Genomic DNA, 22,039 nt, shown 5'->3' on the forward strand with positions numbered 1-22,039 from the left:
TTCAAGATATCTGCGATTGCTTTCTGACTAGAAAGAACAACCATTCAATATATCTTCAAATATATTTCAGATATCTTTTAAACGTATCTACAGTATAATGACGTGACAGAAATCTCCAAGCTGTTTTATAATTCATAATTTATTAATCTGATGGGATTTACATTATAGATATCTGCAGTGCACTTATGATAAGTCAGATAACTAATTAAATGTGAGATCTGTTTAATTAAATTCGACTAGTAAGACTTAACCATTGAGCTGAATGCATAATCTCATGAGGGATATGTGAGAGAATATCTCTTGAGTGTACAAATGACTAGTCAAATCTATCATATCTTTTTTTATTCTCCACACTACACGTTTTTAATTATTATTCATTGGAATGTGTTTAGAGAGATCTTGAATTAAAGTCTTAAAAGGCTTAAGAGCCATTTATCAACAAAGTTCTTTTTTAGAGCATGTTTTTTTTGTGTTTGACCATTTCACTTTTTCCAAAACAGATCTGCCTCTTGCGCGCTAATGTTCTTTCTTAATACTGTGAGTCAGACTGCGTTTTGCACATTTTCACCTCCACTTTAACATATAATACACTGTAGTTTGCCATATACTCATTGTCCTAAGTGTTTTAGTTTTTAAGGTTATTTGTGTAGTTACATTTACATTTGGTGTAAATACTTGTCTTTAACATCCTTTTTAATGCTTCTTAAAAATACTCATTTTTTATTATCCTTATATATTTATTTTTGATCTACTTTGCAACTTATTTTGTTAGCTTATTTATGTTTGCACCACCAGATACAGTACCAAAGCAAATTCCTTGTATGTGTAGACGTACATGGCAATACATTTGATTCTGAAGTACATGTTACCAGAGATGGCAAAAGTACACACATCCTTTACTCAGGTAGAAGTATAGATACTCGTGTTTACAAATACTCTGGTAAAAGTAGAAGTAGTGACTAAACTTCTTTACTCAAGCAAAAGTAAAGAAGTATGGGCTTTGAAATGTACTTCAGTAAAAAGTACCCATAACTAGCAGCTGTTTTAAAGAGTACCTGACCTCCCTTTATATTAATAGAACAATAATGTAATTGTTAGCTAATGAATGTTTCCATGCTGAACAACGGCAACATGACAACGTTTTCATTGGTCGCTCTTCTTTAGAGAAGACCAGGAAATGATGGATACACGGATCGTGTTCAAATCAATAGGCACGCAATGACTCTAAATAATAATGATCACGCCACCAAACGCAGTTAAAGTAACTAACCTGAAAATGTAAGAAGTAGATAGAAATAAGTAGTGGAGTAAAGTACTGATCCCACAAAAATGTACTTAACAAAGTATTTGTTCTCCACTACTTCCCACCTCTGCATGACACTCATGTAATCTGGATACTGACAGATGCATTAATGACTTATTTAGTAAATACGTGGCTGAGAACATGGATTGGAACACATGTTTATATAGCGTTGTTTGGCTTTGAGATCTTGACTGAAGCCCATTTCCAAGAAGGCTCATTTATCCTCCTCACACGGAAACAGAGCCATTATCTCCCCGGTGTTATGACTCAGCAAGCAGGTGCAGATATGAGCCGCCGCTGTCGGATGCAGACGAAGTGTGTAAATGGCAGTCAGAATCCACAAAATCATTTCTGACTTTGATTGAAAGCCGTTTCTCGCATGTGAACAGTCTGAGAGGGAGAGAGATGCCATATCCCCGCTGAAAACAGCCTCCCTGCATTTTCATATTTATCCTCTTGCTTTGAACCTGCTGTCAAGCCATCACACACATCTGTTTGTGTGTATTTAACAGTCGTTTCAACTGCCTTCTTCACTCATTTTAATGCAGCTTTTTCGGCACAGAATAAGGAATATATTGCTTTATTTTTTTCAATAAATTAGAAAAATGTGTGCTGCTCTTTTGATGAATATTCAACACATGTTTACACTTTAAAGTGACACTTCAACTACCTCTATTTCAACTTCTGTCACTGCTCTGCATACACTTAAACTATTCCTGGTGCTTCACCTTCAGCTGCTTTTGTTTTCTTACCTACATGGCTCACACTTTATACTGAAAATGCTCTCAGTGATTAAACGCACTGTTTTGATCTCTCACACCTCAACTCCTTCAGTTCTGAAAGTTACAATTTCAAAGATATCCCCTTCGATCTCAGATCCAGACCTGCGAATGAAACAGCTTTCTTGCTTTACCTTATTTGGCCATATATAGTAACAGACATTTAGTGTAATGCAAACCTTGGGGTTATTGATTTCATTGTTTCAACTTGAAGTTCTTAAAATTTGTGAAGTTGAACTGCCATATAATATTTCACAAGCAAAGACTCAACATTTGAAAGACATTTGAACTTGTTTACAGTGTTTCCAAATGAAGTGTTTCAATGTAAACAAGAAAACATATTTTAATGAATCCGTTCTTTGATTTTTTTTTTATGTTGAGTCATATGCTATACAGGGCCCTGCTGCAGAATCAAAATGTTTGCCGATCACTCGTCATATTTTTTACTTTCCGTTGCTGTTAAAAAACATATTTATTAGGTGTAATATAACTGTAAACCATGGAGCTCAGCAAAATATTGAACATAGCAGCCCCACTGGAAACCCAAATCAGTTTAAAATGACTTCAGTTAATTGAACTATTCACATCTTAAACTGCACTGTAACTTTTATCCATGTATTTTTTTATTATCTTTTCTTTTTAATGACTGATTTTAAATGCCATTTTCTTAATGTCTTTCGTTTTTTTGTAAATCACTTTGAATTGCTTTGTGTTGAAAGGTGTTATATAAATAAACTTGCCTTGCCTTGCCTTGCCTTCAGTTATATGTTTGAGTGAAGCAAATCAGTCAGATTTCTGGGGGACGACATGTGGCAATTTGTAATTTGCCGGATTTGAACCCTTCTAACTGAGCTATATACCCCTCTTTCATTTGTAGTGAGCGTATTCTGTAAATACAAATAGAATTACATCTAATACAATTCTGTGCGATGGATACCATTTACTATAGTGTGCCACTTGCTTTTACTTAACTTGTTTTGAACCGCAGCCACTTTATTATAAATGTATAAAGAATTCATATTCGTTCTTACTTAATAACATGCTGCGGAAATACAATCAATGCTCAAAGCTGTTATCGACTTTCGACCCGTCTATTGTTGTAAATATCTGCCTATTTGCTTTATAATTATTTGTATTTCTGAGTGCCACACTTAAAATGGCCCACCAACCTTCGATACTTAAGGGAGGAAAGAAAAACGAAAAAATATCGCATCCACCAGCAGCTTTGTACTTGAAAGGGTTTTCATGTGACAAAGTAAAAAACTTACACTTATTCAGGGAAAAATACTGTTTCACTGCAAATGAGTCCGCAAACAATACGGCTGCTCAAAAAACTACATGGAGCATTCAGGAAGAGTGTTTAAATACATGTATTTTTATAAACTGTATATCCCTTAACCAGAAACTGCCTAATTGGAATGACTCTATTTACTACAGCACTAATCCAAAGTACATGTGATCATGGTAATTAAATCTGTTTAGGTGATTGATTCCAACCCAGTCTCACAAAAAAACGTGTAATAACTACGTTGGTCCACAACGTAGGACGTAGTATTTCTACAAAAACGCCTCTGACATTGTAAGATCCCTACGTTTTTTTTCACCATTCATTCCAATGGCTGGCGTCTATGTCACGTGATCTTCACATTTCTCCGCAGGAAAAAAAAACATGGCCGAACTTCGTTTTATTCTCGGTGTAAAATGCCTATTTTAAAGTTAGTTTGGCCATTAAAATGCGTTTTGATGTCATTTGATGCGAGAAATATGAGTTGTTATTTCAGATTATGTGTGCAGTTGATGTACATGATATTTAGTTTGCTAGTTATTATGAAGATTGCTTCAGGAAATTGTGTCTATACAACGTTTTCATTGTTACCAAGGTAGTTGCTAGGGACGCTGCTATCGATATTATTTCTGTTATGTTGTGTAAAATGGTGTTATCTTTATTGCTACCCCCTTCACCGTCAATGTTGGTCCACAGCGCAAACGTATTAGTTTAACAAAATCCGCAATTGAGGCATAGTGTGGTGCCGAGAGATGGGAGTCGGAGGCGGGGTATCAAAGGTACAAGCTAGACTTTTATTTAGCAAAAACAGACCGGCGGAGACAGGAAGTCCGGCTCACTAAAATGTCCGTGCAGAACAATACCCTAACCCATAGATCCGTGGGTGAATAATGTCAATCACCACAATAGATACGTCATTTTCCCCTGTGCAATTCTCAATTTACTCAACAATAACGCATAATTATCCTTGTGTTTATTTATTTGTTTGATTAATAAACACAAGTTGGAGTCCGTCAGGACCAAGGGTCGGAGCAGCTCATTTGCTTTACAGAATATTACACCCGGAAGTAAGTATTCTCTCCGCTTCGCTTGGCAAACCCCGTGATAGTCCTCAAGCTCTGTGATTGGAGAGTGTGCTCCGAGGGTTACGCCGAGCGCCGAACAGCACTTTCAAATGGGATGGAACCACGGCAGACTGTCCAAAACTGGATTTGAACGGGTCCACCCCGTCCCCCCCTCCCCCACTCCGTCCCCAGAACTACACATGCGGGCTATTGTGTTTCGCAACATGTTCTCTATCTATGGCACGTCTCTACTGGGAGTTGTAGTTTTAAAAGACGTTTTCATATTTCCCATAATAAGAAGTTGCCAGTATTAAACTGTGTACATCCCTGGAGGTTTAGGGGATAGGAAACACTCAAATTTAAAACATATAATTAATAAATGGGTGAAAATTGCTTGTGCCCATAATGGGCAGCATTATATACCCACATGCCAGCTAAGGTCAGAAGAGCTTTATTTAACAGCTGGTCTTATGTCTGTGACCCATCCTGTTGTTAATTGATAAGCCTGAAACATGCACTTGTCAAGGTTCAGAGGCACATTTTGCAAATATGGCAGTAGCCATCGATCATCTTAAGATAAGATATACGATATTGATCCCAAGTTGGAAACATTTGCGTTACATCAGCATGTGTAACAGTTGTAAATATGCAGTGGTGTTTATTTGTAAATCATTTAGTATAATCACACAAATTCTGTGTTTCATATTTAATAATTATGTGTTCTTTATTTATTGATTGTTCAATACCTGACAAGGCCGGAGATGAACAACTTGGGTCGCAGGTTCCTCAACAGTGCATCACAAGACATCTATCAATATGTGTGTATACCTCCACCATTAAACTGTCATATTTTGCACATTTCTCATACTATCTACATACATCTTATACAAGAGTATAATAAATATGTATAATATCAGTTAAAATAAGTGCTTCAACATTTAACATTGCTGGAGGTATACACAAAGTTTTTAATTCATTGCATAACTAGCCTACACAGTTTGTGTATATGTCAATAAACCTTAGAAAATCTTGAAATCTTGAAAGGGATGTGCAAAATAGTAATTATATACAGTCTTTAATTAACTATTAGTAGAGAATAACGAGTAATGAATATACTTTATAGGGATCCTATTAATATCTAATAATAAAAATAATGAAATTCAATAACATGCTTTAACCACCAGGTGTCTCTTTATATCAGGAGTGCACGTTTATGGTGTAAATACAGCTTATCTACCAATTGGATCAAATATAAAAGTCAGCCGAATTAGTGTTGATCCTGCAAAGAGACGTATTGTGTGAAAATAAATGTAAGATGTTGTTTAATTGCTGATATATTATATAGAGCCTTGATGAGAAGACTTCTAGACAAACATGAGGAACTGCCGCCAACACTGAAAACGTGACGTGGATCATAAATATATCAGCAATTAAACAACAATTTCAGAGGCGTTTTTGTAGAAATACTACGTCCTACGTTGTGGACCAACGTAGTTATTACTCGTTTTTTTGTGAGACTGGGTTGTTGATTCAGTGTCCAATACAATCAGACTACCTAAACCCTATTGTATGTCAACAACATTTAGATACATAATAAATAAAAGATAATGAAGACCAATAAGTGAGCATTACTCATTGAAATGAAGGAGAGGAATCCTAAGCCTATGTGTACAGATCCCATGTATCACTGTGTGATAGCAAACAGTTTCTCCATGGTGATTGCTTATTCTCCACCTCCAAACGTGAAATGAAAGAGGAGAAGCCCAGCCTCTCCCCGAGCACAGCGCCATGGCTACTCACCAGAACATGGCCGAATGAATAGATGAAAAGCCAAGCATGTCAGTGACAGCTGCCCCAAAGCCCCCGTTTACTTTATCTTTTTGTAGCAGAATGACCCCTCTTACCCCCATCTGCTGTCTTCTTTATGAGCACTTCATGTATGTTTTATTATATGAGTCTGAACTCCCTGCTGTCTCCTGTAATAACTTTTATTTGATTTCTGTAGGATATATAATAATGAAAGAAAGTATGTAATATACACTTGTTTCCTTATGTTGCACGAGAAACCTGCAAGCCGTCCCACAGTGCAGTCGTCCGCAGTTTCTTTTTGGTTGTTTATGAAGCATACCTCGCTCGTAGAGACCCTGTTAAGCCCCCACATTCAGCCTTTCTGTGAAATATCTTCAGGGCGATTTTTGATTAAGGGCTCTTGAGCATGCAGCAGAGGCTGATTTGGTGTACCGGATTCAGTGTTGCTCACAGGTTGCCTGTAGGTATGGAGTTTTGTATCTATTTCGGATTGTGCACAGTCCATTGAATGGGAGAATGTGTACTCTACTCAAGGGAGGTGGAAATACAAAGCTTGAAACATACATTTTGGGGTTTATTTTTATGTTTATTCCTGGCAGTGTTTCACAGAGCCGAGCCTAATGGCCGTAAAGAGAAGCAGAATACAATAACACACTTTCCAACATGACTTTTCATGTAGCATAGAGCGGGAAAAATGCAGGAACAATTTGTACACATTGTGCAGCAGTGGCTGTGATGGGACAGGCGTGTACCAGAGGGTTGTTGTATCATCTTTTATGCTTTTTTACTCCTCTCCCTTGCTACAAGGTAAACAAGCAAACACAAAGCTAACAGGCTGGTCCCTGGAGATCCGCTTGCATACAAAGTGATGATGAGTGTCAGCTTTGATTTCAGAAGGGTTCGTGTTCTAGTCCCACCCCTCCGTCACAATCCCTTGGTGTGATCTTGAGCTACATTGCCATGCTTCATGCTGAGTTACGCTCAGGGGAAGCCAAGAAAAGAATTGCAGTCTTTACATTTTCTGCATTAACAACATGGTGCTAAGTAAAAGTAATACAGAGATAAACCAAAAATACCTGCTTGACAATTTGAAATGGCATTTAATTCTAATCTTAATTATAACTTTCATAGAAATATTCATCAGAAATATATCTTAATGGTTATGTAAAAAATCTAAACAAAACAAAAATTAAATGGTATATTTGTTGCCTTGAAAAATGCCATTTTATGTATTTATTTAACACTGAATTAAATAGTATTCCATTGAAAATAAGAATTGAAAGTTTGAAAATAGGTTCAATTAATGAGAGAAAAGTATTTCACTAGGTTACTTTAATAAGCCCTGCCATACTATACTATATATATACTATATATATATTGCAGGTCACCCTTGAAAAAGAGATCTTTTGATCTCAAGGGGCTTTCACCTGGTTAAATAAAGGCTACAAACAAACAAACAATATACAGGACTGTCTCAGAAAATTAGAATATTGTGATAAAGTTCTTTATTTTCTGTAATGCAATTAAAAAAACAAAAATGTCATACATTCTGGATTCATTACAAATCAACTGAAATATTGCAAGCCTTTTATTATTTTAATATTGCTGATTATGGCATACAGCTTAAGAAAACTCAAATATCCTATCTCTAAATATTAGAATATCATGAAAAAGTATACTAGTAGGGTGTTCAACGAATCACTTGAATCGTCTAATTAACTCGAAACACCTGCAAGGGTTTCCTGAGCCTTGAAAAACACTCAGCTTGGTTCAGTAAACTAAATCACAAGTATGGGGGAAGACTGCTGATCTGACTGCTGTCCAGAGGACCGTCATTGACACCCTCCATCAGGAGGGTAAGACACAAAAAGAAATTTCTCAAAGAGCAAGCTGTTCACAGAGTGCAGTTTCAAAGCACATCCACAAAAAGTCTGTTGGAAGGGGGAAATGTGGCAGGAAACGCTGCACAACCAAGAGAGATGACCGCAGCCTTAACAGCATTGTGAAGAAGAGTCGCTTCCAGAATTTGGGGGAGCTTCAAAGACAGTGGACTGAAGCTGGAGTCCAGGTATCAAAAGTCACTGTTCACAGACGTGTCCGGGAAATGGGCTACAATAGCCGTATTCCCATGGTCAAGCCACTTCTGAACTCAAGACAACGGAAGAGGCGTCTGACTTGGGCTAAGGAAAAGAAGCACTGGACAGTTGCACAGTGGTCCAAAGTCCTCTTTTCAGACGAAAGCAAGTTTTGTATTTCATTTGGAAGTCAAGGCGCCAGAGTCTGGAGAAAGGCTGGAGAGGAGCAAAATCCAAGTTGCTTGAAATCCAGTGTGAAGTTCCCACAGTCAGCGATGGTTTGGGGAGCCATGTCAGCTGCTGGTGTTGGTCCACTGTGTTTCATCAAGCCCAGAGTAAATGCAGCTGTGTACCAAGAGATTTTAGAGCACTACATGCTTCCGTCTGCTGAAAAGCTCTATGGAGATGAGGAATTCATTTTCCAGCATGATCTGGCACCTGCCCACAGTGCCAAAACCACCAGTAACTGGTGTACTGACCATGGCATTACTGTCCTCGATTGGCCTGCAAATTCCCCTGACCTGAACCCCATAGAGAATATGTGGGGTATTGTGAAGAAGAAGCTGAAAGACACCAGACCCAACAATGCTAATGAGCTAAAGGCCGCTATTGAAGCATCCTGGGCATCCATAACACCTCAGCAATGCCACAGGCTGATTGCCTCCATGCCACGCCGCATTGATGCAGTAATCCGTGCAAAAGGATTCCCAACCAAGTACTGAGTGCATTAATGGACATTTTCAAATGTTTGATTGTGTTTTGCTGTTATAAATCTTTTTTTTTTACTTGGTCTGAGGAACTATTCTAATTTTTTGAGATAGGATTTTTGAATTTTCTTAAGCTGTATGCCATAATCAGCAATATTAAAATAATAAAAGGCTTGCAATATTTCAGTTGATTTGTAATGAATCCAGAATGTATGACATTTTTGTTTTTTTAATTGCATTACAGAAAATAAAGAACTTTATCACAATATTCTAATTTTCTGAGACAGTCCTGTATATATATATTTTTTTTCATTTTTCATATAGCCCTCATTGTTGATATAGTTTAGAAATGTAATATATGCAACAGCTGCTGCACTGTTGGGTACTCTCCTGCCAGGCAGAGAGGGAAATGAAGCAAAAAGTTCACTGAAAAGACCACATAGTGTGCTTGACCCTTGGCCCTTGGCCTTGTCCTTCATGTCAATGGCATTTACCGAAAAGAAAGTTCCACGGATGGCTTCCTCAAGATTAAATGTTGACTCTCACCACCACTGACACTTTAGCCAGAGTTTGCTCCTGACAGCAGGAGATGTTGAATAAACACAGCGAGCTCCATTAGAGAGCCATCGTATGCACGCTGAGAGCCTTAAGGAAACATCCAATGCAATCATCACGTCTCAAACGTAGCATCTATCAGCGGGCCTGATGGATTCCATTAATAAAAGACCTTTGGTGTTGTATCCTCTGTACAGCTACTCCTTCAGTGCCACCAATATAATATTGGCCTAATCATTCTCTACCCCTGCAGCGCTGGCTAGAAACCAAAAAGTACCAATGTTCTTTTTCCCTTAATGAGATGTTGACATTCACAGACTAATTGAAGGAAGAGTTTCAACATTATCCTGTGTGAGTACAGTGTACCTTGAAAATGAGTGCTCCATAATTAGATGTTATCATTACAACAAACAAGAGAGGCTAGGAATGAATTGAAAAGCAGTGTAAACAATGTGTGTATACTTTCTTTCCGTTTCGTCGATATACAAATATAATCATAATAATAAGACATAATCAAATTGCTCAAATACAAACTCCCCTATAGACTTTGTATTCACGGAGAAAAAACGTTGCTCCAGCTTTTCGTTCTCTTGCGCACCGGGTCAGGTGGGGGTAAGGATATAAAAACAATGTAGCATCAAAGAGGTTCTGAGAAACCATCAGAGTACTCTATATGCCAGGCCTTTACCCTGATGGTTTTATCAGCAATAGTTAGCCACTGACCTCAAATAGGGATCATGCAGTGGAAGGTATACAACAAAGATCTCCTGAACCCAAATGCAACATGTCAGCGAGCTCATCCTAAGCCTTACCCATCTCCATGCAGAGGTAACCAATGGAGTTAGAAGCAACATGGTCCCTTCTGGTGGAGAAAATGTGCCTTGAGATGCAATTCCTGGCATTTTGTCATTGGTAGCGTTCTTTCTCAGTTTCACTGGGAGTTCAACAAAGGCGCCTCATGCTTCTTTAGGAAACAAACCATTCCAACAAGAGTGCTGACGAGGAGATGCTTTTTAGAGAAACTCAGACCCAAGAGAAGCAATGTGGTTTTAGTCCGGCTCTTGGAAATAATGATATTTTCTTTATGATCCTACCAGAATAGGTCTTTTATAATGCACCTATCCAGTTAAGATGTGTGGGTTGGCACCGCAGTGATTGGGAACATTTTAGTGACGCGTCTGAATCGTCCGTCTTCTAATTGTATTCCAGGGGCATAAAAACTGCCAAGAAGTATTGGAAGATCACCCGTGTGATAACCTTAGTTATATGGTATCAATTTGCAACATATTTATTTTTACAGAGTAATTCCCAGTGCAGCTGTCAGAAATGTAACCCTCTCTGTCTAAAGGACTATCTTTTTGTGAATCATCATTGTTCTACTGACAAAAACACATTAAGTGCTCACACTGATGTTGGATTGTTATTGCTAGAAGTTTCACTGGGAAATTGATAGTTAGATCATTTCTTCAAAGTGAATGTCAGTGGCATTACATAATGTTAGACTGTTTTATTTAATTTCCTTCTTAATCGAATGCTAGGGCTAATTTTTAAGAAAATTGGATGCAAAACACCAGGAAGGTTGAGAACATTGTTGAAGCGTAGATATTACACTTATTGGGAGGTAGATGGTTGTCCACACATTTAAATGTCTGTTCCCCAGATTGATCCCAATGGCATGTCCATGAATATCTGAGTTATGTATATATGTAAGGGTGCTTTGAGGGTCACAAAGAATGGAAAATAGCTTAATAAATGCAGTCCATTTACCATTCACCATTACAGGTTCAATTGAAGTTTATTCTGTACTCTTTTAACACCAAATATTGAGAATCAGGAAACACATTTAATAATCAAAATCCACTAAAAGCTTGCTCTGCATGCTCTGCTGTTAATTGAGGTGTGTTGTCATGATGGAGTTGAGGCAGAAATATGCACTCTGCTAAATACTGACAGATAAAACAGTCCATCTGTCCATTTTTAAAACACCAACAACAACCTTCCCCTAAGATACATGTTAGATTCTGTGATCGCTCTGATGTTCAGAACATTGAAGGGGTCGACGGCCCTCAGACAGCTTTGACTTCAGACGTGATTATTCAAGGCTGGTTACTTGTCATGGTAATATTTATTCTCCAAGACGCTTTGAGTGTTCTTTCTTTAGAGTTGTTCAAGGATTATTTTGGTTGGAGTCATACTTTGAGGAGAGGTCTTAAAGTCAGCTTTAAACTCATGACTTGTTCCTCTGAGACTAAAACTCTGCCATACGGATTTGTTTGTAGTGACTGCACAGGTTCAATGATTAAAAGAAGCTTTTCCAACTTTATTATAGTATGTCTGTTTATGGAACAATAAAACAGCTCATATTAATATTCTAGTTACTCCAAGAAACAAACATTTGAATTCCACAGTGTGAGCATGTTCTGAGATACAAGATAGAAAAATAATTTCGTGCGCCACTGATTTTAGGAAGGGATGTTTTATGTGGCCATTAAAAGGTCTGAACTGACTACATGGCCTCAGCTCATGCTTTTGATTATTAGAGGTAAAAATTGGTTGAATCCTTTCTTTATCAGATTTGATTGATATGTCGCTCAGAGAATATTCACGTCTGTCCAACCATCTGTGCTCTGTCATTTTAAAAATGATGTGAAAGATTGAATCAGGCTTCCATTCAACAGTGGCTTTTATATATTGGACTATTTCAGGATAACAATAGTCACTTGATATCAGGTTCATTTAGGCTAAGATTTTTCTGCTTAAAACATTTCCGAGTTTATGAAATTACAGATTTCTGGGAAGACATTTGTTATTCCGTTGCATTATGGGCAATGGAGCAGCAACTTTGGCTTCACATAAAATAAGTGAAATGACATCCATTTGGCGAATCATCATGTCTTTGGTATTTTCAAAGAGCTTGAGTATGTTATTTTTAGATGAGCTGGTTATTGCTGGTGGCTTTAATGGAAAAGTACTAGTTTGATCAGTCGTAATGACCATTACAAACGCTAACAAGTCACAATGGTATTGCAGTAAGTGGCTTCATTTCATCTCATTCCATTAATTTGATGGGATTCATTCACAGATGCGGCATGTGTTGATCTTTTGATCTGATTCAAATGTCTGTCCAACAAACATGTTTTGCACTAATGTTTAAATATTTTAGTAGTATTAAATATGAGATAATTATGCGTTATACAAGAGTGTCAGGCTTAAAAATATGAAATTTTAAAATCAAGTTGAATCTATTTAGATTTGTATCTATGAATATGTTATAAGAAGTAACACCCTCACTTATGTAATCATCATCTGATAACCACTATCGTGTTCCGCTTAAAGACAAATGCCCTCAAGTCATTCTTTATTAAGTCGAACAGCACCACTAAAATATGAAAGGTCCCCTATTATACTGTTTTTCATCAATATATTATAGTTCTCAGATATATACAAAACATGTCTCTGAAGTGTTTTGCTCGAAACACAAACAGATCATTGTAGCATCCCATAATCCCCTCTGTTTCAGCCCTGTTTCAAAAGTGATGATTCTCTGTCTGTTACTTTAGATGAAAATAAGGAGCCACTCCCCACGCCCCTCTGAGAGAGATTTGGTTAAAAAATAACACAATGGTGCTCTAGGAGGAGATTCAGGTGATAAGGTGGGGGGGGGGGGGGGTTACAAAAAATCGTTATGACATCATAAAGTGGCCAAAATATGATCAGCTCATTTCCATACAGTTTTTTCATATAAATGGATCAGGACAAAAAGTGAGGGAATATTTTTTTTTCCTTAACACATGTTTAACAATACAATTGATGAAAAAGTGGATTTTGAATAGTAGGCGAACTTTAAAACATGAGCAAATGCAATAGATTTTTAAACTTTCTACTGTGGTCCCTTAATCTGATGTTCCCTTTTCTTTCAGCTTCACTCAGATGTGGACAAAGGAGATGGCAAGGTGAAGTATGTGTTAACTGGCGAGGGCTCTTCCTCCATCTTCACCATTGATGAGAACACAGGGGACATCCACGCCACGAAGCGCCTGGATCGAGAGGCGCAGTCCTACTACACCCTCGCAGCTCAAGCTGTAGACCGCATCACCAATATCCCTGTAGAGCCCAGATCCGAATTTGTGGTCAAGGTCCAGGATATCAACGATAATGAGCCCAAGTTTCTTGATGGACCATACTTGGCTGAGGTACCGGAAATGTCCCCCTTAGGTAAGCCTCCCTAATATAATCATTTTTAGTTCCCTTTTACAATTCCTCCCTATTTCTATCCTCTTATTTTCATTCCTCTTTTCTACTTCCTCTTATACTTTCACTTTATCTTTGACTTGCCCTCGCTCTTACATCTGCATTTGATGCTTTTCCACCTCACTGAATTTGTCTTCATCTCTCCCAGTCTTTGGGTCATGGTAGGGAATAGGAAGGTTTGCCAAAATGTCATGGCAACCCAGGCAACAGTTGCTCAGATATGCTAGTGACTGACATTGCCATTTACAGAGCCACACCGCTAGCATGGCTTAACACCTTAAACAGCCGTTATATGACTCAGCAGATATTATGCCGTTGATCACATTAGCATTCATAACAGCTTATATTTCCTTTATCTGTCTGTTTTCAATGCTGTCCTGCAGGAAGCCATGGTATCTGGTATCATGGTAGCCTGTCTTTAACCTGCTGCTTATAGCTGCTTCTAGCTGCATGGTCAAGATTTCCTCTAATATAAACGGGTCACGCTCCAGCTCAAAATGCTAGTAAATGCAAATTAGCCACAACAACATCCAGAGGCTTTTGAACTGAGCAGGACCATAAGGAAAAGAGTGGAGAGTGATCTCCATATTTGCTCTTTATATTGAGCTTACCGGAACGTAGCTCTTAAAACATTTCATCAGCAATGTGTTTTTTTTAAGGGTTTGTTTTTGTCTTTCTTAGTAGGAATTTTCCAGTTCACCGTTAAATGCTATTTAAATCTACATTTTGGTTAAGAAGAAGCGGGTGTTACTGAGCTTACAATGCTGTGGAAATGCTATTTCACGGTGTTTTAAAGTCAGTGTATTGTAATGAAGTCTGATGTGCCTTAATTTACATATTTATCACCTCACATATGCCAGCACAGACCTCCAGGCTTAGCAATGTTGATGAGTGACGCATGTTTAAAAACGGACTCATGCGAACTTAAGGTCTGAGTCAGGCTTGAAGGCCATGGGCATGTTTTCCACAAATTGGGCTCAGAGTTCGTGATGGCTGGTATTTTCTGGGATTTCTCTGCAGAAAAATTTCTCTGAAAAATGTCTGATCCAGACAAATACATTCCTCTCCATCCATTAAACAGAGGAGCACATACATCCCTAACTTCCCTTCAGCTACTGCCAGGGGTTCCCAAAGCACTCAGGGGCATGCTGGGAGCTGAGGTTTAATCACAAGTGAGCTCTTGAGTGATGGAATGGAGGCTGGAATTAGACTTGGATGTCAATTGACAGCAAAATGTTAATATGATAAACACAGTTTTAAACCTAAAGATTGCTGTAGGTGACAGATAAATTATATGTATTTTCTCTGCTTCACGCCTGTTGATTGTTTTTGGAGACATTTATTCAAATATAGTAATTTGCAATGTCACAATGCATCCTCTTGAGAGGGGAGATAATTCAAGATATTTGATACCAAGCATACATAATGATTTGACAGGCACTTCAATCTGCCGTCTTAATACAATTCATTATCAAGATGGGAGCCAGCAATCAGTCCTCTACCAGTGCTGAAAAGATTAGAATTAGATGAAGATTAGTCAGTTTACACAATCAACATAACTTCGTCTACATTTGCAAAAGAAGGCAGAACAAGCATCATTCAGCTGAGGATGTATTAAAGAATATATTAGGACAATGTCCACCAATTCTTTACCTAGCATATTTAATCGACAGTATATCTTTTATACTAGGGTTGCCTTTTTAAATGCAAAAAGAACCAGGACTTTTATTTCAAAGTTGTCCTCAGTGACACAAGTCATATACTGTAAACAATATAATATTGGTGTAGCTTCAGGCTTTTTATCATCATATATAGTTTAAAAAAAAACACAAACATCAGCATTTTATGGGGTTGCCTTTTCAATAAGAAAGTTGAGTTATTATTGAAAAATATGTGTTTTTGCCCCATCATCTTTGTTTTCATCCTAAATATATACAATTTCATTTACATAAGTAACTCCCGCTGTCATTTAAAAGGAGATATTGAAAGTGTGCGACAAACAGTAGCTTGGTTCAATGACTGAAATGCTGTCAAAGCTTTAATATAGGATGGATATTGGGCTATTGTTTAGATTGTAGGTGGTGTTATGTGTAGGTGGTGTTGGCAAAACATATTTTATTGGCACCCTAAGGCGTCAAAAAAACACCTGTGAAAAAAACACAAATATATCACCACCTCTTAAGTTGGAATGGTGAACTTGTTAGCGAACAGTTGCCTGCTGCAGCTCGAAACAAGTCTTTTAAACCAGTGAGAGTGTGCCAGAAAACCAAAACAATGAAAGCTCTGTCACACTGCGGGGGGGAACTGCAGAAGATCATTTTCTGCGGGTTAATCACTAAGCTCGACCCCTTTCACGTGCACGTTATTATAAAATTATTCATTATACCCACTTTACATTTCTGGGTTTTACCGTCATATTAAATTAAAGCACTTCCTCACACTAATAAACACGCTCATATCATCATAACCTCCAAACCTCCAACATGTGTGCTCCATACAGATGGAAATGAGCGAAACAAAGGTGTTTATTCACAACCTTCAAAGTCAAGATGGAGATGTCTGCCTGCATACAGTGGCAGTGGGAGTTGTTCCAAGGGAAACAGTGCTTTGCTTACTACACAGACAGGGGGGGGGGGGAGATCTCTGAAGGATTACACAGCTGACTGTCGACAGGGGGTACAGAGCTCAGGCTTAAGGAACCAGAGGATTAGAGTACAAGAGCTGGGAGTCTCGTGTCCAACCGCAGATAAGACGGAAACCAACCACAGAGGAGGAATGCGTTACCCTTCCCACTTTACTTAATCTGCCAGCTCCTGTGAAGGTCTTCATCACAAGTCGAGAGAACAGCCAGTAGAATCAAAGCATCGCCCCTCTTTGTAAATATCTGCTCAAAGCGATCAGTAAAAAGCAGAGGAAGGGGGCCGTGAACCTCTTGTCCTCCATAATTCCTTTATAGATGTCTTTAAATCATTAATGGTCACAGCTCTGCACCGCTGATGAATGGGTTCAATTTAGAGGAAATCATGAATTTAATTAATTAAAGTAATTAGAGGCCGTGCTCGTCCATAAACAAGGAGACCTTGCGGCCCGGGGATCTCTGAATACTTTTTTGTCTTAATCGTGGCGGGGGTGTCAAATAAAAGACAAGAGGGCTTGAGGACAGTTGAAGGTGTGACAATTGCGAGGCGAGACGATCTCCTGCCGCACGGAGAAGGGCCAAAGGAGAGTCTGAGAGCTCATTACAAGCAAAGATAATGTAATGTCAATTCAAGGCCACAGCTCTTCAAGTGACTGCTCACTAGTGCAATATGCAGCTGTCATCGCTCCTGTCTGACTCCTGAGAGAGGAGACCCAGGATAATGTACATTCAAAAGGTGATTATGGAAAGGTGAAGTGGATTAAAATAAAATAAAAAATGTAATTGTGGTGTAACTTTAGCATTTTATGTAATAAGTGTACAATTTAAAACATACACATATATGTTCTGTTGTTAGTAACATTGTAAAATACTTAAATTTGATTACATGTGTATTACTAAGGCCATAGTCAAAGGCAGTGTTATAAATAATCTACTCAAAGAGTAAAAATTGAAGATACTTTCTTTAATTTACATATTACTCTACTTTATGCTTCCGCGCTTCTACCATACATCAGAAAAAACGTATTTGTTTTGGTTTTCAAAACCTACCTGTCTAGGGAAAATCTTCATATATGGTGATTGTAAATGTTAAACTGAAGGCTGAAGATTTCCTTTAAAAGCTGAGCACATTATTTTATGTTTTAAGCTGAATAAACAATTTTAGAATCCTCTTGGATCAGCTGAAAAATACAATGTCCAAAGCAGAAACAGGGCTTCTGAGATCTTTCAATGAAGTAAACTACTTATAGAAGAGACCGTAAATAGTGAGGTATTAGTTTGTTATTTTATAAAACACAACCTAAATGATCTAAAATCTTTTTCTAACGTACTAAACCAATACAATTGAACATTAAAGCCATTAATAAAAGTCAACTTGATGGCAAAATAGTTAATTTGTTTGCATTCGACACACATACCAACTAAAATGTCCACTGAGAGTTACTTGAAAGCACATAGTTAGCCACTTTCTTTAAAAGTGTTGTTATTCATTGTCTCTTGGCAATTGCAAATAAAAGTGAATTGATCTCTTAGCAATAATCCCTGAAGCGATGTGGAGCAGGTGTGAATGTGCATAATCAGGTTAATCAACAGTGACAGCTTTGAATACTCATGAAAGCTTAAACAGAAGGTTTTAATATTCATACTACTGTTTTGTTTTATGGATATCGCATTTCAATTTCAAAGCCCAAGATATTATTTTAAATGTGTGCTCATGCTTATTTGACAACATATGCTGTTTGTATTAATATAATGGTCACATCCTTGGTTTTAAATTTGCATTCAGAGTGTGCGCTAAGCTCATTGTACTTGACAGTTGGATGCAGCTTGTATATGCAAGTGGTTTGCGAATACCTGTCTTCCATTCAGATTCAAGCATGCCACATTTATTTTCATTACTGGCAGATGACAGTTGGTCACCCAAGATGCGGAATTGATTAGGAAACCTGTTTTGTACACAGCTGTGGGGGAATGAATAAAAAAAAAAGTCAGGATCTGATCTATCACGAAGACGGACAAATGTTGAAGGGACACAGACGGGGCAAATTGAGTAGCAGATGAAAGCCTCATGGAGCAGAAAGAATCTATTCAAATTTCCTGGTGTTTTTCTGACATCCAGTAACCCACCTCAGATAACCTTTCATTCTGGCAATATTGTTAGGACAGGATTTTTGTTGGACAACCTGGAGAGAAAAATAAAACCTCTCCGAGTCCATATTGAATGTTGATTTACAGCCTCTGACGTGATTTTAACTATCAACCTGTAATAGAGCTTTAGACGTCACCCGAGCTCTCTTTCACACTCTTTCTTCTCGTTCATCCTTTGACCTTGGTGTTTTAAAACTACCTGCAATATAACCTGTCATGACTAAGAGGTGATGATATAATCTAGGTGTCCTTCTGCGAGCCGCCTGGTGATAACTTCTCCAGCTTCTCCCTCTTCTATTATATTGTTCATATCCACAGCCAGAGCCTGTTAATTCCACTTTATAGCCACAAAGGAGGACTCTAATCTTCAATTTCCATGATCAGTTTCATCCGGTAAAAAGCCTGTAAAAAACATCTCATGATAGAAAGTGAGATTTTTATTAGGATGTTTTCTTCAAAATAAAATATCACCAACTTCCAAGACAGCACTTTCTGTCAAATGCTACAAAGGCTTGAGATATGTGCAGCTAGCTGTTAAAGTGAAATATTAAAGCAGCTTTTTATATGAGCAGCTGGAAAAGGCATTGTTTTTCTTTTTTCAATTCCAAGGTTATTTCAAAAATGTCTTTTGTTGATGATTTCATCGCAGCAGGCGTCAGCTTTAAGACCAACTCTGACTTACAGTCTCACAGCAAACCGTAGACTCCATGCTGGTTGATTGTGATAATTGAACAGTTAATTGGCTTTTCTTCCCTTTTATCAGATTCATATCAGTTATTTGACATTATATAATCTGTACCGATTAAAGAGAAACAAGGCTGATATGGCCAACCTTCTGAAAGCGATGGGCAATGATTGAAGCTGATTATGTTTTCTCTGTGAAATCTTCAAACACTTCTCTGTCTTTACCTTCCAAGCCACGGCTGTCAGCTCAAGTCACGTCAACCGCATTCAGCCGGTATTTAAAATAAATAAATATAAGGCGTCATGTTTGATGATTCCTTCTGTGCCTTGGAGGAAGAGTGGGAGAGGACAATACTGTACTGCATGCAGGGACAACAGTTGTTAGTTGTCAGTGGAGTTCATAGTCTAGTTTAAAAAACAAATTGCCTTCTTGTAAACTCGGAGGAAGTTAGGGCAGTACGGGGCAAAATCCGGCTTGATATGTTGGGCACAAATTTGTTTCCCCTAAAACAAAAGGGATATGAAAATATGCCAATCACTTCTCAACTGTGTACAACAAATGTTATACTGTCTGAGTTGACTAGTACAGATGTAGACTTGTGTTTATTATTTAATGATCTTAAAGCCATTTTATTTGACTGAATGTATTAAATTAAGGTTTTCAAACTAAGGTATTTTAAAGAGGCAGACCTCTTAAGTCATATACTCCTTACATTATACTTAGTTTGTCAATTAAAGGCGTTTTTAAATGAAGGGGTTTGTTTTTTACCTTAATAAATCAATCGCAACATTAATGGAATCTCTGGCTGCCATACCAAATAATTGTATTTCTAACTAAGATGTCAATAAGGTTATTTTGTTCAGGTGTAATTTAAAGGATTATCTCTTATTTTATACTAGATACTAGCTTGGTATATTCTTTTTGGTTATATAACTTGTTTTGTTTGCATTCAATTCAGCCACTTGCTCATTTTTGACTGGTTATATGTATCCTTCTAGACCAGAAGGTCTGCCTTGCACTGTGTACTTGCCTTTATACAGTCTATGGTACTAGCACCAGAATCCAACAAACAACATTTAAGATGCGTTTCTCATAGTTACATTTTCCTCTCCAGAAGCAGTTTATGGACCCTTAAATCAGTAACTGCCTGTGTTACCATCTGTGCTTATAACAACAATTTCCACAAACAAATAAGAAAAAAGAATACAGGCAGAATAAATGTTTTCCCTGAGCCTTTTTTCTTTCTTTTTCTTAATACATTGTTGAATGTAAAGAGTTGTAATGAGCTCTAATTAGTGGAAAAAAGATTAAATCACTGCAGGACGAGTTCAAACACTCTGACATTTAGTAGTTTCTGGATCAGTGTATGGTGGCGGTGAAGGGCCTGGTAAAAAGAGCACAGATTGGTTACACAACCCATTTGGCTGCTGAATTAGAATCAACAGATTGAAGTTAAGGGAAAAGATGCTTCTGACTGATACACGGGGGGGGGGGAAAGGGAAACAATGGCGGCGAAATGCTCCCCAAAGGCTCGCAGTTACACTTTATCCCCCTGCAAAAGATAGCAACAAACCCAATGTGTTATGTTTTCTTAGCAGCGTTTGAGGCAAAGTGCCAGCACACAGCACATGTCAGATCTGTTGCTGCCGCTGAAGTGCTTTAAACTTTATACAAAAGAAGAAAAAAAACTCAAAACCAAACACCAGGCCCAACAAAGGAAGTGTAGTAATGACTAACGAGATTATTTACCGCCTCAGAAGCCACATTTTCATCGCTTTCACTCTTTTTTTCCCCCCTCTCTTTCAAGTGGAATTGGTCACATGCTCAGTTGATATGATAACTGTTTCCATATTTAGCTCTGTTTGACTTCTTGATGCTGTCTTGGAAACTAATGAAGGGTTGTCTGCCCACAGGAACCATGGTAGTGCAAGTGGCAGCCACAGATGCAGATGACCCGACGTATGGGAACAGCGCCAGGGTGATCTACAGCATCGTGCACGGACAGCCGTACTTCTCAGTGGAGCCCAAGACAGGTATGTGTCAAACAAAATGGTCGTATGATACACAGATGTGGCCAGTGAGAACAAAACGGTGGATTCTATTCACAATTGAAAACACCAGTGCTTCAATTTGAAACATCTGATAATAACATAATAAAGCTTTATTTATATATTTTTCATACAACACATGCTCAAAGTGCTTTACAAAATGACACATCACAAGTTAAAAATAAACAACAAGAAATTCCCCTCAGATTATTTGGTGAGAACTTTACAGGTAAGTGCAGCAAAAGATTCCTTGTGTTAATAGGCACAAGGAGGTAAAAGGTATGATAATAAAAATTAAAATAAATAATGATTTCTCAAGACAACTGAATCCATGCACCAATATCAAATATAAAACCCCTTAAAACAAAGGGAACATATAGGTACAAAATAAATACAAATAAAAAGATAATAGTAATAAAAATGCCATAATTCTAATAAAGGTTTAACGATTAAAATATAAAAAATAAAAATAAACACTGGAAATAATGCTGCTCCAAAAACAAATTTAAATAAATTATGAAAACAAGCTGTTTTCACTTGAAATGAGTACAAATATCTGCCAATAGAACAAGTGAAAATGTGCTTGGTAAGATTTCTTGAAATAAGATGGGATATTTATATAAACCAGATCTTGTAATTAGCCGGGAGAACTTATTTTGAACTATATTTGACCAGAATCAGGAAATGTTGTG

General features: G+C 37.7%; 1 protein-coding gene across 4 annotated transcripts in view; it reads left to right on the forward strand.

Annotated features, from left to right (window-relative positions):
- Positions 1 to 22,039, forward strand: part of cdh7a (cadherin 7a) — a 104,113-nt gene that overhangs the window by 35,440 nt on the left and 46,634 nt on the right. For all 4 annotated transcript variants that reach the window (XM_079661886.1, XM_079661889.1, XM_079661887.1 and 1 more), the window contains exons 3-4: positions 13,498 to 13,792; positions 21,213 to 21,332. In XM_079661886.1, coding sequence (XP_079518012.1) covers positions 13,498 to 13,792; positions 21,213 to 21,332 — 415 coding nt within the window. The remainder of the gene's footprint in view (positions 1 to 13,497; positions 13,793 to 21,212; positions 21,333 to 22,039) is intronic.

This window comes from Notothenia rossii (genome assembly GCF_949606895.1).
Source record: "Notothenia rossii genome assembly, chromosome: 12".
NCBI classification, from domain to species: domain Eukaryota; kingdom Metazoa; phylum Chordata; class Actinopteri; order Perciformes; family Nototheniidae; genus Notothenia; species Notothenia rossii.